This window comes from Trachymyrmex cornetzi, unplaced genomic scaffold, assembly GCF_001594075.2.
Source record: "Trachymyrmex cornetzi isolate Tcor2-1 unplaced genomic scaffold, Tcor1.1 scaffold82, whole genome shotgun sequence".
NCBI classification, from domain to species: domain Eukaryota; kingdom Metazoa; phylum Arthropoda; class Insecta; order Hymenoptera; family Formicidae; genus Trachymyrmex; species Trachymyrmex cornetzi.
Window position 1 is genome coordinate 358650 of NW_017300158.1, and position 16656 is coordinate 375305.

The window sequence follows — 16656 nt, forward strand, 5'->3', positions numbered from 1 at the left end:
AATACACAATTAAATTATATATTAAAAAACGAAATATTACATGTTTCGGTCTTAATATTAGACCCTCTTCAGATATTTACATATAAAGATGTTACTATGTATATTTTTTTTTACATTCAACAATATTAAATCATGGTAACATCTTTATATGTAAATATCTGAAGAGGGTCTAATATTAAGACCGAAACATGTAATATTTCGTTTTTTAATATATAATTTAATTGTGTATTTACTCTTATATGTCCTATTATTATATTTAATTTGTATTATAATCAAGAGTCCTTTATTATTATTGTTAATGTTAATATAATATATTTATAAAATAAAATCTATGTATACAGAAATATGCATTAATTCTTTAAATAAAATTTAATATTACCTTCAACGGTATCCGACATCGACCAATAAATTCATTGTTATGACTACCAGTTGTAGCCGTTACTGCAATTTCTTTGGCTAATTTAACTAAGCCACGAACACCTTTAATATCTTTAACTTTGCTCATTTTTTCAGGTACAGTTTCGGCAGCATCAAAATCCCTAGGAAATGCATAAAATAAGATTAATTAATAATTAATAATTAGCAATTAATAATAATAATTATGTACAAAGTGATGTATCGTATATGACTTATGACTAGACTGCGGAACTTTATGCAAAATACTTAACTGAATATTAACTATCGGACAGTTTTAGCAGTCAATCGTTGTTCGTTAAAGAGTTATTAAAAGGTGAAGTAAAAAGATTGAGATTACCATCTGTAAATTTACAAAATTGCAAAATATGCATTTTATGCAAAACATTCAGTTAAGTATTTTGCGCTAAACTTCCGCAGTCTACTTATGACTTACCATACTTCAAGATATAAAATGTCATTTTCGGGGTCCTCCAGCGGCCTAAATAATAACATACATGATATGAAATAGATACGATATTATAATTATATTTAATAGTTATTTTTTAATTATAAAATAAACTCAGATCTTTTTTGTCTCTAACACAGTATTTAATTATTTATATAAAATTAATTACTAAAATCAACTACTCTAATATATTAAAATGTTTAATATATTTATATCCTCTTTTAGATATTTTAAAAAGGTTAATAAAATATGTTACGAGAGAGAATTAACTTTTTGTGGATAGACGTGCCTATTTGGACATGATCCTTTTTATTTTGTAAGCTGCTCACTTAATTTTACAAAATTTAGTCAATAGGATAATTTAATAATTTATTCGAATCTGAGACCAAAAAAATTAAAAATGTCTATAACGGATAGAATTCTTTTAAAATAATCTGATTATCTTAAAACTCGATTTTACTGAATTTTTAATTACAAAATAATTTCAAGTTTTTAGTTTTGCTTTATTTGAAGCTCATCACTGATACGTAAATAATAGGTTAGGATTTCCATATTAATTTGGCTTTTAACTCTGATTATGAGAAGCTAGATTTTTCTTTATTGGAGACTATTATTCTTTCGAAATTTGACATTTTCAGACTACATTTAAATTCAATGATACCAAAAACCTCTTAAACTGAGTTTTACGGTATCAGATTATATTTTTTAATTAGAATTTTACAATTCTAAAGGCCAGAATTGAATTCAGTGATCCTAAAAATCCTTAAAAAGCGAGATCTTCTTTTAAGTTACTTTGTTAGAAAGCTTTCGTCCATAAAGAGTTAAAAAATATAATGTAATGTATTAAAATGAAAATTCTTTTATAAAAGTAGAAAAATATATATTTTACTCACAGTTCAAAGTGTTCTTCCCAGATTGGACTTAATGTGCATGTTTTCACGGCAGTATTGTATCTTCTGGTAGGCGCTGATTCGAGATAAAGGGCGCAGAAAGGATCACTTTTACCATTCGAATCTTTGGGGACTAGTTCTTTGGCTTCGATTACTTCAATGTTAAGATGTAGTTCTGGTGGCTATATATAAGCAAATGTGACAAAATTTTTTAATTATATATATATGATAAAGTTACAATGTTATGTTATTTGATATATGTAAAATAATTGTAAAAATAAATTACCTCAAGATTTTGTATTTGTTCCAACACTCTCTCGTGTGTTTTATTATCAATTTTGAAAGCACTTTGCAAATGGTTCAAAAGAGTTTCTTGGCTACATTCTTTAGAAACGTCGAAGCCAATTTGATGTTGTATCATATATATTAGCGCAGCATAAAGCTCTTCGATCTGTAGACAATACATTACAATAAATAACGTTAAATTTAAAAACTTTTCTAGAGATACGTATGTAAGTACAATGACTCACGGAACTCTGATTAAATCGTACCATTGTTTTGAATTTCTTTTGGAAATTCGTAAACGAAGATGTCTGTAGTAATACCACAGATAACATAAACTATAGAAACATAAAATATAGAAATCAAAGCCTTAAACGGTCTAGCTGGATCTTAATGCTTGTATGATTCTTATGTGAATTTATATACTACGTACGTAGTCCTCAAAAACGCGCGCCGAAATGATTTTTCGGTCTTGAAACGTTAACTCTATTAAACTACTGCAGTAATATCACGAGTTAAATTGACTGGCAATTTAACAAATTTTTGATGCTTATTCGTATCTTCGAAACGATTTTAATAATGTTGAATAACATATTAAAATCTGTAAATAATTAATTCTTATTGCGAAAAATATTACCTCGGCCGGGAGTCGAACCCGGATCTCTTGCATTCCGTGCGAGCGTCCTAAGCCATTTCGGCCCGCGTTTCTGAGGACTACATACGTAGTATATAAATTCACATAAGAATCATACAACCATTAAGATCCAGCTAGACCGTTTAAGACTTTGATTTCTATAGTTTATATTATCATATATACGTTCCTATAATATATTATATTAATACCATAGATATTAGTTTTATATATGTTATATTGATATTGAAAGATTGTTTTTATTGGTTACTTTCTTCGAATCAATTAATTGTAGATAATTGTTAGTATATTTGATTATTTCCGTAAATCATTGTACACGTATATATAACGACAATATAAATTTTATCAATTAATATCAATAAATTAATATATGATATTTAGTAGTTTTCAGTGGATTTTTGAGGTCTTTATTGAAGATATCATTCGTAAATCAGAGAATATAAAGTCTTTAATCGAAATATCTATTTACACATCCCATCTTATACGTAAATAAAGCATTTTATTATACACTGAGGAAAAAATTTATTAAATTTTAATAAACATTTTTTAAATAATCCTAAAAGTAAATAAATATTTAGATAAATGAAAAAAATGATAATTAAATCAAAGTAATAGTTCTTGTATCTAATAAATATGTGTTTATATTTAATAAATATATATTTCTGGTAGGACTATTAAAACAAATATTTATTAAAATTTAGTAAATATTTTGTCAGTGTATTTTTGGGACGGTTTTATGATCAGATAATGAAAATGATACATGATATAAATTGTAAAATTAGAGAACTACAGTAGAATTTATTATAAATATTATATATATGTTATACAGGGTGTCCTGTAAATTTTGGCCAATCGCTTTTGTGTAGATAGAGCGGACTAAACTGAATCGAAAAGTTGTCTATCATTTTGCAATTTTCGCAATAGTTAACTATTAATTACTAAAAATTGCTGAATATTAGTCTTCAATAATTTTTTACTCAAATACTATCAACTCACAGAAAAACTGCAAGAGACAAAAATCGTTTATTTTCTTCCCATAGAACTCTGAAAATTTTTTCAGAATTTTTTATCAACTTTTTAGTACTGCGTTTTCTTATTTGTATCAATATGAGAAAATACTGTATAAAAAAATTCTGAAAAAATTCTGAAAAAATTCTTAGAACTTTATGAGAAAAAAATAAACAATTTTACCTCTCGCTGTTATTCTGGAAAGTTGATAGTATTTGAGTAAAAAATTATTGAAAATCAATATTCAACGATTTTTAGTAATTAATATTTTGCTAACTATTGCGAAAACTACAAAATGGTAAAGGACTTTTCGATTCAGTTTAGTCCACTCTATCTACACAAAAGCGATTAGCCAAAATTTACGGGACACCCTGTATACATGTATATACTATATATGTATACTATATAGAAATATATAATATATTATATATATATATATAATACATAATAAAATACACTTTTTCTAATAAGTGATTGATTAAAATTAAAATTTACAGTTTAAAATAAAATTATGTTAATTTGTATATTAATATTTTTTTAAAAATAAAGAAATTAAAATATTTTAGAAAAATGAAATTATGCAATTAAATAAATATGCAATGTTTAAAAAGAAAAAAGTATAAAAATCAATAAAACACTAATATAATTTTCAATAGAAGTACAAATATTTATATAAATATTTTTTATTTATTGTATATTTATATTTTATATTTGATATTTATATAAATATTTTTTCGAGTAAATCGTTTTTTAAATTTATAAATTTTTTATTAATCACAATTGTCTGTAATTTTCAGACTCACCGTCATGGATTGTAAAAGCGCATTAGTCCTACGTTCAATTTCAGCCTTTGGCACTCCACAAAATGTATTTCTCTTACGAATGAGGGTGTTTGTCCCTATCGGCGGATTTGTGCTCACCATATTGAACCTCATGTAATTATTCACTTGTCGATTCACAAACAATAATCACACGGACTGTCATATAATTACATTGGGTTATACATCCTACTTTTCACGTAGTTCTTCCGTGATCCGCACTATTTGTATCCAATGCAATCATTATTAAATTTATTTAGCCAAATTATAATTCTTTTACTTTAAGCGACGCACTGACAATTTTCTTAGACGATTCGTTTCGAACAGCTGTGACAACGATAACGGACAGAAGATCTAGCGAAAAGAAATCTAGAACGGCACGACAATGACCCGTGGAGATGCAAGACAGAAGATCATGTTGTTCGGTAAGAACAATGACGTTCATGCACCAGTGGTCCTGGTTTCAATTAGACGTTGGACCTGCTCACGCAAACACATTCGGACCTTGCGTGAGGACAAAGAATTCCGCGCACTGACCCCTGTACACTCTCATTCGATGGAAGGGAGAAGAGGGGCAATAAAAAATTATTGCTCTAGCTAATAGCTAAAGATAATTTTCCGAAAGTACTTTATGTGTTATTAACGACAGAAAGAGGATGCCAATTTATCGCATGCACAATCGCTGAATTTCGTTGCGGTATTAAACTCACTTCGACAGTTAAAGATGAACTTTTACGATGGCCACGACCTTTCTTATCAACAATATAAGTCGTCGCATATTCAATCATTTGTATGCATAATTAACGATTGCCATCAACCGTTGCACGCATAAATCGTGATGTTACAGAATTAGTTGATATCTACAATAACGGTCTATGATATAAGCATGCACGAGTATGCCAACTGATGTGAGAATGAAAGACAAGAGTAAGATTATCGTTATGGAAATTTTTATCATATCATATCTTGTAATTTTATTTATGTACATGAGAATAAAATTTGTGCATCGAGAATAAATTACTTTTTTATTTTTACCTATGTAATATTAAAATGTGAAATTTTCTTGAAGACAATTTTTAGACATTTCTAGATAAAAGAATTTATATCGAATTATCAGCGTAAAAACATGTTAGTAAAAGCTTATGTTCTTTAAGAAAACAGATAAATTTTAACAACACTGTGATAAATTTTAACAACACTGACAAATTTTGGATTATTAGTAAATACTGAAGATTACCTACATCAATATATTTTACTAGCAAGTTAAAAAACATGTGAAAAAGACAAACTTTATATAACATTATATAATTTGATCTTGTATTGCTGCTAATTGCGATTTTTAGTAATTCTTCAATTTTAGCAGAAAAATTAGTGTGTATATGTTTAAAATAGCTAGTTTCAAATCATCGATTTTATATAGATATTTCCTAAATAAACTATTTGCACAGTCATGCTATAATATTTTTTTAAATAATATAATATTATGAATTTTTAATCTTAATATAGATGATTTTTTTTTACGCAAAATTATTAAAATTCGAAATTATAATTTTTACGAATCATTAAGTAAAGCTGTTAAATTAAACATTTCTAAAAAATTATATATTAACTTATATATTATAGATATATATTTATTATATTTTTGATTACTTTAACAGAGACATACATCAACATGTTATTATATCGAGTTGTTAAAATTTTTTTGTTTGAAATTAGAATAATTTTTTATATACTTTACATATTCTGCTGTTCATATAGAAACTTTTAATTTCAAGATCATCAAATTAAGAATTTTGTATGATAAAACCAGAATTAGAGCATAACCTTCAATATCAATGTTTACTGGCAAATACAGTTGCCAAGAGCAATTGACTCTGACAATGAGATTAAATTTTCGCTACAGCTAAAATACATACTAACGAAATCTTCTAAAATTATAAATATTTAATATGTTTAATAATTCTATATTAATTTTTATTACATGTGTCATTTTTGTCGCGCTAATATTTTTTTGCTGTGTATTACAAAGACAGAATGAGTGATTCTGAGGAATGAGCATCATGATTGCGTGCATAAATAGTCTGAAAACAATCGGCGAATCTGAACATGAAAGAACTATGTCGTATCCCGTTTAGAGTGACCCACAGAACAAGTGCAACTACAATGCGTTCATACGCTCGCACAATTACGTCCAATGAAAGCTGATATACCATGCAACAATTAGTTCATTGGCCATCAAGGCACATCGAGATACCCGTTGTATGATAATGGACTGTATGAATGTATCAAGATACTTTCGTCCTTCGTATTCCGTCCTCGTTTAATTTTCGTAGAATTATGCAATTTTGAGACGGTCCAACTCCTTACGCCCACTCCAATACCAATTCTATTTTTCGACGAGGATGAGTTTGTTTGAGACGTCAGTTACTTTATATCATTATAATGATCGTAATTATTCTTCACAGTACTAATAAAATAATTTATAATGTATTATTTTTATGTGCATAACTATGTTATGATATATAAGAAATTTATTGATGCTTAGAATTTAGAATTTTTTAGTAGAAATATCTTATAATCAAATAATCACTAATTATGTTCGAAGAGATCTGTTAATAAAAATAAGAAAATTATAATACAAAAGTAAAAAAACTATAGATATTGAAAGACAGACGATACTGTGTTACAATTTGTTTCATTTTTAAACTGTGTTCCTGACAATTTGCCAATTTTTCAAGAGGCTATCGAACAGAAAAAGAAAGTATTTTAGCCTGGTTTTCCGAGTAGTGATTTATTTTTATAACTTAGTAAATTCCAAATATTGAAATATTATAGCTTGTAATTGCATTAAATTTAATAAATTATAAAAAATTAAAAATTATGCTTGTGTTTCGTATAGTTATCAAATTATTATTATATTAATTGGCATTTATTAACAATTTTTTTTTATTATTTAAATAACTCTGATTTTTAAGTTTTTTTAAATTTTTGTTACAATTTAATTTTATTTTTTAATATATATATATACGCACGCAATTATTTATTAATCGTGTTTAAACATAATTTAATTTTAAATTAAAATTAATTTATAATATAATGAAAATATCACACAGATTTTGTCAATAAAATATTTGCAATTGTCTTGACAATACACGTTTACTTTTCTAAAGGGGCACATTTATACGACAGCAAGTCAAATTGTTTTTCACTTAACATCAGAGTACACATTTCTTGCATAATTCACCGAAAATTTTAAATATTAAAACTCTCTCTCTTTCTAATAATTTAAAACGGATTAATTGAAGGAAAACTCACTACCCTCTTGATTAATTAAACCACTCATTAATTGTATGTAGAAACATACAAATAACTTCACAGTGTTTCATTCTTCTAGTATCTCTTGACATAAATATATTTTGAGAATTGATTGTATAATTAATTGAACGACAACAGTTAGCAATAAAGCTAAAGAAGATGGTCAGGATAATCAGCGTGAGAAGACAAGACAGGAACTTTACGAAGGCGAGCACCATACTGCCAGGAATAGATGGACCAACAGATCAGAGTCGTCGTACATCGACTAGACAACTTCGTATTAGTGCATTTGCTAACGCACGAACACGTGGATCTCATTTCAGATGGAGTTTAACTGCTCGATTAAGCGTAAGGCATAACATCCAAGTGTACAGAGAGTGTACAAACGGGTATTATACAGAGAAAATTGCTATCGATTTTGTATCAAAGTCTGACTTTGAACCTCCAGAATAAGCGATTGTTCTTGAATTAATAAAAATTTATTGAAACATTTTATTGCGCATGATGTCATGCAGAATAAAATATATGAAAGAGTATATTCATTATATTAATAAATTTCTTGTGACGAAACTATTTGTGATTACAGAATACAAAAAGGAAATATTATTCTGCAAATTGACTATAATTTATATAAATTAAATTAATATCTTGGTACTTAATCGATTACAGTTTAATCTAAATAAACATAATGTGCTAAAATAATTTAATATATTTCATGTCAGACTTACACATTTTTCTTCTTTTATGTCCATTTTAGGAAAAAGTGGTTTGTTGACTTCGATCAAACGCATTATTTTAAAATAAACCGAATAAAAGATAAAATTTAACAAAGAAAATTATGACAGCGTTTCGCATGGCAACGCAAGGGAGCGTCTAACTTCGACTAGCTTCCCTGCCAGACTGAGACCTTTGGAAAAATCAATATTGTTACCGGTCGTTCAATTGTGGCAGGATGTGCAACACCATACAGAAAATATGAAGTTCCGACCCCACGAACAGGAGCATAAATGATGAATGTTTATTATAAATACAAAAATTTAACTATGTTATACAATACAGTAATAATTCAGAGAGTACGCTTAGTGTAGAATCACGCATAATAACAAATTTTTTAAATAGCTGTATCATGCGTGTTTATGAAGTTGATGACAAAATAACAGGAACTATTGCTTATTAATTTATAAGTGTTCTAAATTTATCAAATTTTAATGTTTAAATTGTTCTAATATGTTGTAATAAATAGTCTTTACATGCAAAGAGTGATTTTGTTAAAGTATCTAAGTATTTAACCCAATACAAATCTAAAAATAATTTTATTCAATTATCTAAATGATTATGCTCGAACTCGTTGCCAGAATATCAAAACTTTTTACATCATTGTGCATTATGTTTAAGTGTTCTACATAATTATTTTAACAATTTTATAAATTTTTTTCTATAATTATTTTCATATTTGTATTTAGCTAAATTTTTTTACTTTATAGCAAAATCGTCCTTTTTGTGTAAAAATTTTTTCCGACGTTTGTTAGAAATATAGATTAACGATAAGATAGGTTTTAAGAATTTAATTTTATTTCAAAAAAATTAATGCAATTATCACCTTAAGTTACTTTCCCATGACGGCGAATCTGTTTCAAATTAAACGATGCTAGTGTATGATGCATTACATAAAAGTTCTTCAGAATTATAAGCAAAATCATTTTGATCTTGAACAGACTACCAGTTATCTATTGACGTAAGTAAAGCGGTATGGAGCTACTCGAAATATTTTCAGACAACACTTCACATGCCATTAACGTGTGAGAATTCGTTCTCTTACCGAAAGTAGTCATTAATATTCCGAAGTAGATGCTGAAATAATCTATCTAGACTTAGAATCTCAAAATGGAACGCTAATATTGTCTCTAATAGAAGATTTATCATGCTTTTGGTTTTGACAGTGTATTATTGATTTTGAATTTGAAATTTGAATTTAGTTATTTAATTTCATCGTTTATAATATTTTTAATCTGGCTTTAAAAGAAATAACTATTTTATTTTTAAAATTTAATTGATAATAATAAAATAAAATTTCCAGGTAGCAAACTGACATCATTTCGATGTCCTTAATATCATTTTGACATTTTAAAATGATATCAAATAACGTCAACTTGTTTATACTTGGACTGCAGTGTGATATTTTACCATTATTTGAATAAGATTTGTCAATAAGATTTTTTGTGGACTAAAATTTATAATTTACTTCACGTCATATTAATTAGTTTAAGATTTTATTACTTACATTTAAGCCCATTGATTCGGCCAAAAAATTCCGAGCATGTTCATTTTCATCTCTATCACTGTCAGTTTCTAGCAAAGCTTCAGTTGGTTCATCGATACTTCCTTCTTCATTCAAAGTGCTATCTTCTTCTTCTTCTTCTTCTTCTTCCTGTGTTTCAGCCTTCTTTTCTGGAAGTGAACCTTCTGCTTGTTCCTGAGCACGAGCTTTTTCTGCGAGCAGCGTGCCGAGATTTTCGAAAAAGCCGCCATCTGATTCTTGTATTCTAAAATGAGATATTATTTCAGATTAATAATGAATTAATAGTTTCTAAATTTTAATTACAAAATTTCATATCTTTTAAATATTTTTATAAAATGTTTTATAATATCTCTAATACATTAACTAAAAAATATACTAGGGCACATATATGTATAATTAGAGTATATTCTAGTTTATTCTAATACATATAATGAAGTTGGTGTTTATGAGTGAATATAATATATTTAGAAGCGTATAAATTTATACTTTTATGCTACTATAACATAAAGTTAATATAATATTTACATATGGTAAATAACTTAATAAATTTAAAAATACCTTATGACGCTTTTAAATGCTATGCCCAGTGAAAAATGCTCTATTAAATTGATGTTGAATCGACATAAAATTGATGATTACGACGACGATTTGACATCGATGTCTAATTGACGGTCATTTTTCACTGGGTAATTCGCAGATTTTATTATTATGACTATTTAGAAATAAAATACTTGTCAGTGGGATATTCAAAACGAAATGAATATATAAATCAGGCTTTGGGAAAGAAAAAAAGTGGAAATATGTGGGGGAAACTTTCGGCTTTGGAAAAGAAAAAGAGATGGAAATATGTGGGGAAAACTTTTAAAAAATATATTGGATGCGAGCACATACATCTATATATGTAAACTAAAAAGCATGGCTTATGGCTTCAAATAACCACATAAAATATTGTAATATTTCTGTGTTGAAACGCAGTGCAAGCTTTTCTATTAATGAACATTGTATACACATGAACATCTCGTTTTCACCTTTTACTAATAAAGTTGAATGCCGCAAATTTCCAATAGAATCTTGCGACGGTTACTTCTTTCGCTTCTGGCTTTTGAGACATTCGCAAAGCAGCTATCACATAGTAAGGATGATTCTCGTCCAGTTTTTTAAAATGCGCCATTTTCCTTTTCTTAGTCCTTTAGCAAAAACACAACACGTCTTCTAATGAAAATTTAGAGCAAGAAAAATCGCGTTACATTATTAAACAAGATTAATTCTTGCATTTAAACTTTATTTAAAATTTGTCTTTTACAATTTTAAACATATTACTTCGAACTAAAATATTACTAAAGTAAAAATAATTGAATATACTTTATAAACTATATAATATCTTTTATATTAAATATTATTATCGCTCCCTTATGACAACAAGATACAAAAAAGTATGTAAATTATTTGATACTGTTTCAATATTGTTGTCAAAAACGTGATAAAAAATATAGTTGCTTAATATTATTGACTTTTTTATTTAAATTAAAAATAAGTTTATTACGATAAATATAATTTTATAAAATTAAAACTGAGTTATGAGACTAATAAGGAAATTTTTTACAAAAAATTTAAATGTATTCTTTACACATTTGCACTATTCAACTGCACTTCGACAAACTTCTGTTACAAAATATAACACCTCTTTTGATAAGACACAAGGCACACACACACAATTTACTGAGTACTAACAAATATCATTCCCAAAGAATTTTTTTAGACAATATAACATGCAAGATAACTGAAACGAATTGACGTTTGTGCTCACATTTCAGTAGACTGGATTATTTTTTCAGGTTTAAATTATCTTCTAGAAGCTAGTTCACGTTCCGCGGCTCCGTTTACACTGACTATCACAACACTATGGCTTGGTCATATAAACTAGAAACTTAATTATACAATATTTTCCTGGTATGGAGAAGGATTCCCACATGAGCTATTTGAAATTCCCATGTTCGCTAATTACAGCCTACAGATTCTATGGAATTAAATCAGCTCGTTTAGATTTACATGAACATTTTTTACAAATATGCATTGATCCATGTCCGTCTATGTACTGGAAAGATTTGAGTGGGAACCAGGTAGCAAGCAAGTAGGTGATTGTAAGTAGGAGGAACCAGGATATGAGTGGGATTTGATTACATAAATAATTAGTAAAGAAATTGAAATACGTAATTTGCAATGGTTCGCGAACGAGCTTATAACTATAATTATTACCTATCGTAATAATAATGACAATATTTATACGTAACTGATAAAAGATAATTGTGATTCAAGGATTTACAACAATATTTAGTTGCATGAAGCTATTATGAAGATATTACACAATATTTACTGCTATCTATATGAATTATCGATTTTTAATAATATTTTAATATATTTTAAACATTATTTTAGGAATTTACAAATGCATTATGTAATTAAATTTAAACACTTATAATTACAAATGCATTATATAATTAAATTTAAACGGTTATGTGTAACATCAGATAAGATAACTTGAGAGATAAGCTCAAATTTATAACGTGCACTAAATAACTATTAAGCTCGGCACGGTTAATTTTTCTGTTTGCAGCTCATTCCAATTAATTTCAAGAAACAGTTTACGCACTTGTGTAAAAAAACAAAAGACAAAACAGTTAACTAAATAACTTTGATCAAATGTATGTCCTTTTTATCGAAAAAAAAGAAAAAACAATAAAACGTAATTAACAAATTTAATTTCTTTTCAATTAACAACCGTATGTAGACATTAAGAACATATTAGAATGCCATATAAATTTTGTGACCTGTAAACAGTTTACGAAGACGAAACGAGAAATACGTTCTCAAATTACGAAGCAAGAAGAACAAGAAATAGATGTTCGTTAACTTGCGTCACTGCTGCATTCCTTTTTTTTTTTAAAGCAAAGCATTGCATCCTTCTGAGCCTCTTTTATTCTTAACTCGAGAACGAAATGATTCATGGTACCGCATGCCACTTGGGTATTCTGCGGTCGACCAACGTTTGAAAAATGTAAGCTTATTCGATCTTGTTTTATATTTTTATCATCTACTTTTAATTTCGTACGGCATGGTAATTTAGAAGGCTAGATAATCCAGCGGAATTGTCTTTCTAATCAATAATCGATTTTAATCTAAACTGATCTTATACGGATTACAAATTGTTTTACACTTGGTGCAAATTTATGGTTTATTTATGTAAAATTGATGGAACGAATCTGTTACACAAAATATATATTTTTGGAAATTTATTAAAAAATTATAAGTTATATTTTTTTTGTATTATTCAGTGTAAATGTGTTTGGATTCAATCACTTTGATTACTTTATTTAGCTATGTTGATTGACTTAAAATATTTTGCATTACAAGTTTAGCCACGTAATAAGGATAAAGCTTATTGTGATATAAGCTATAGGCAGCCCTCAATAAGCTGAATGACCTCGAAATAATACTGTCAGGCGAACGTTCGTGTTTTCAATCTCAAATTTATCAATACAATATTGTCTGTGACGGTAAGTATATGAGATATATATTATTTTACCAAGAGATAAAATAACTATTTAGATTAAACGATTTTAAAATAATTTGTCGAATTCAATTTTGTTAAAAATGTTTAAAAAATGTTTTGTGTTTTTGATATTTCATAAATATATGACATTTTAAATCTTATAGCAATTTAAAATGTTACGAGTTTACAAATTCCCAACAGCACGATGTTACATAATATTTACAATTAACGTGTACAAAACAAATTTATTGGAAAAAAAGTCATTACTTCAACTCGAAGCACTCGTCAATCACTTTAACAAACTTCAGCAATTGTTTGATATATGTATTGATGATATCATAACTTTGAAGGTTTCAATTATAACATGCTATCTGAAAAAACAATCTAAGTTTCAACAATTCGCAGGTCATTCACCTAAAGTGATGATCTAAGGTGCTTTTCCATTCTTTCTCATCAATTTGCCCAGGGAAACCCAGGGAATTCCCTCAATCACTTGTGACGTGCGTGGTATTTCGCGCTGCATGTCATGAAATTGTGGGAGACCGTGGGAAATACAATAAAAATAGAAACAGACGCGACATTATGCTTCCTAAGAGAGTGGACTATTATAGAATATAGTATACATTTATGACTTTTTTATCTTGTAATTAATTTTATTCTTACAAAATTTTATTTTTATTATGACAGCATTTTACAGTAATTAAATATGCTTTATACAATAAATATGTGCATTAAGTATGTATTATCTTTACATATACATACTATTTTGCTTAAATTACAATTGTAATAAAAATATAGATTAAGTAAACATGTAAATTATACGTATATACATATACGTACATATGTATGTATGTACATATTATAAATGTGTGTATATAATAAATATATGACATATAGTTATGAGTAAGCAATACAATTAGTAAATTTAGAAGCTTAAAAATATATTTTAGAGCTACCGGATACAAATAGCAATCCGTGCGTTATAATAAGTTATTTTTATTAATATAATCAGATTTAAATTCTTTCACAGATCTTCGATTTCATGTTCCTCACGTAACGCCAGTAATTAAGTATCTTTTATAAAGACGTCACAGGAGGTAACTATGAATCATATAACGTTGTACCGACCTTGAACACCAGATCTCGTTGAACAGCCGCATGTATATATAGATACATCTATACGTTTTGCCTACAGGTATAGAACTCAGACCTGTTAGTCGCCACGTAGTCCCTCCTCCAAACTCTCAATGTTAGTTTCATTCTATTAATAGATCCTACATACACGCCTAGTTACAGACAATTTGATTTGAAGTTTCACCAACGTGTTAAGAGCACATCTCGTTTATCGTAGAGCATTATCATTAATCATGAAGATTATGAATATGCAGAGCTCATCGTTATCGACGCTCCAGTTTCGTGCCAAAAATAAGTCATACTTTATAACTTCACGTTGCTTTTCTTGATGAAACAATTTAATATTATTTTCAAATATTTTAATAATTTGAGCGCATATAAATAAAATTTTTATACTGTCAATTTATAATACAATATAATAATCTGTTAATTATTGCAACACGTTAAAAACAAATTGTATCAATAACTTTTTGAATATATTTTTTCTTTATCTTTTTTTTTCTAATATAAGAAATATTAATCTTATTTGAGAAGATTAATATTTCTTATATTAGAAGTTTTTTATATATACTTTACCCATAAATGTGAGACAAAGTATTATTACAAAATAATATGTTGAAATAACAGATTTTATGTATAAATATTATTTTATTCTTATGAATATGCGTTATTTTTCAAGTCAAATATTGTTATAAATATAGATTAATTACATTTAATTTTTATGTAAGATTATCTTATTAATAAATAATTTTCAATATTTATAAAATTATTTAACAGTGTTTGTTCTATTACTTTATTACTATAATATATTTAATAATTTAAGTACTTTCTCGTTCAACATCAAACAATATAAAATTTTCTGTAGAAAATTTACAACGTTTTCTGTCAAAGTACGTGAAGTACAAAATAACTAGATGTCAACATAAATAATGAAACGCACTGAAATCCCTTTACCTTATCTCATGCTCCGATTTCTCTTTCCTCTCGTTTTCCTTTGCTAATTTCTCTTCTACGATTTTGTGATAAAAATTTTTCCACATAGCGTCTTCATCCATCTTTGCTCGATTTTTTTCTCACTCAATAAATCAGAACGCACTAATGCGCGATTTAGTATTCTCCAAGAACTTCACCGTTATTTTAAGCATTCGATTCTTAACTATAGTTGCCGAACTTGTAGAAAATTGTGTATGTACATTAACCGTGCACTCACAGAAACATTCCTTGTCAAATATTGACCCCGGGTACGTAGGAAATTTAAGTATGTTTTGCAACGGAAATATGCCGGCTGGAGTTATAAGCCTGGTACAGGTGCAACTACTAAGCATTCCATTTATTCTTGAATGGAACATTCAACCATTCACTTTACTTCTTAGTCGCCCGATAGATGGCACCTATTGTCAAGCCAAGAAAGCATTCTCACTTCTTTTACCCGTTATGTACGTTTTACAAAATGTTTTTGTATTTAAAGTTTTAATTTTACAATATTATTTTGTCTAAGAATATTTTTTATTTATTTAAAAATACAAATTTTTTAAAAATAATGACATCGTGTAGAGGATTTATTTTTCATATGTATTGAGAGTTATGTTTAAAATTAATTTATATTAATTTATATATTAAATTATTAAATGGAATATATATTTATCAAAATATAAAAGTTTTGCTGGTATTCCTATATAATTTAGTTTCTTGACTCTACTTTTTTGTGTGTTCCAAAATAACGACAAAGAATTAGCTAACTAGTTAGACGATTGACATTTAGACGATTGAAATCAACCCTATAGATAATTAGTAAATATCTACAAAAGATTAAAATTTATTGTATGTTTATTCTCCTCGACTAACA

At 27.3% G+C, this 16656-nt stretch overlaps 1 protein-coding gene across 5 annotated transcripts in view; it reads right to left on the reverse strand.

Moving 5' to 3' along the window:
- Positions 1–16143, reverse strand: part of stac (C2 and C2B_Munc13-like domain-containing protein staccato) — a 21846-nt gene extending 5703 nt beyond the window's left edge. For 2 of the 5 annotated variants that reach the window (XM_018519214.1, XM_018519213.1), the window contains exons 1-7: positions 15765–16143; positions 11155–11313; positions 10109–10370; positions 2039–2203; positions 1756–1934; positions 851–895; positions 380–539 (exon numbers count right to left, since the gene is read on the reverse strand). In XM_018519214.1, the coding sequence (XP_018374716.1) occupies positions 380–539; positions 851–895; positions 1756–1934; positions 2039–2203; positions 10109–10370; positions 11155–11313; positions 15765–15865 (1071 nt within the window). In that variant the 5' untranslated portion in view covers positions 15866–16143. Of the gene's footprint in view, positions 1–379; positions 540–850; positions 896–1755; positions 1935–2038; positions 2204–4497; positions 5416–10108; positions 10371–11154; positions 11314–11933; positions 12199–15764 lie in introns of those variants that run through there. The other 3 variants (XM_018519215.1, XM_018519216.1, XM_018519217.1) reach the window with 3 other exon arrangements.
- Between the last annotated feature and the right edge of the window lie 513 nt (positions 16144–16656).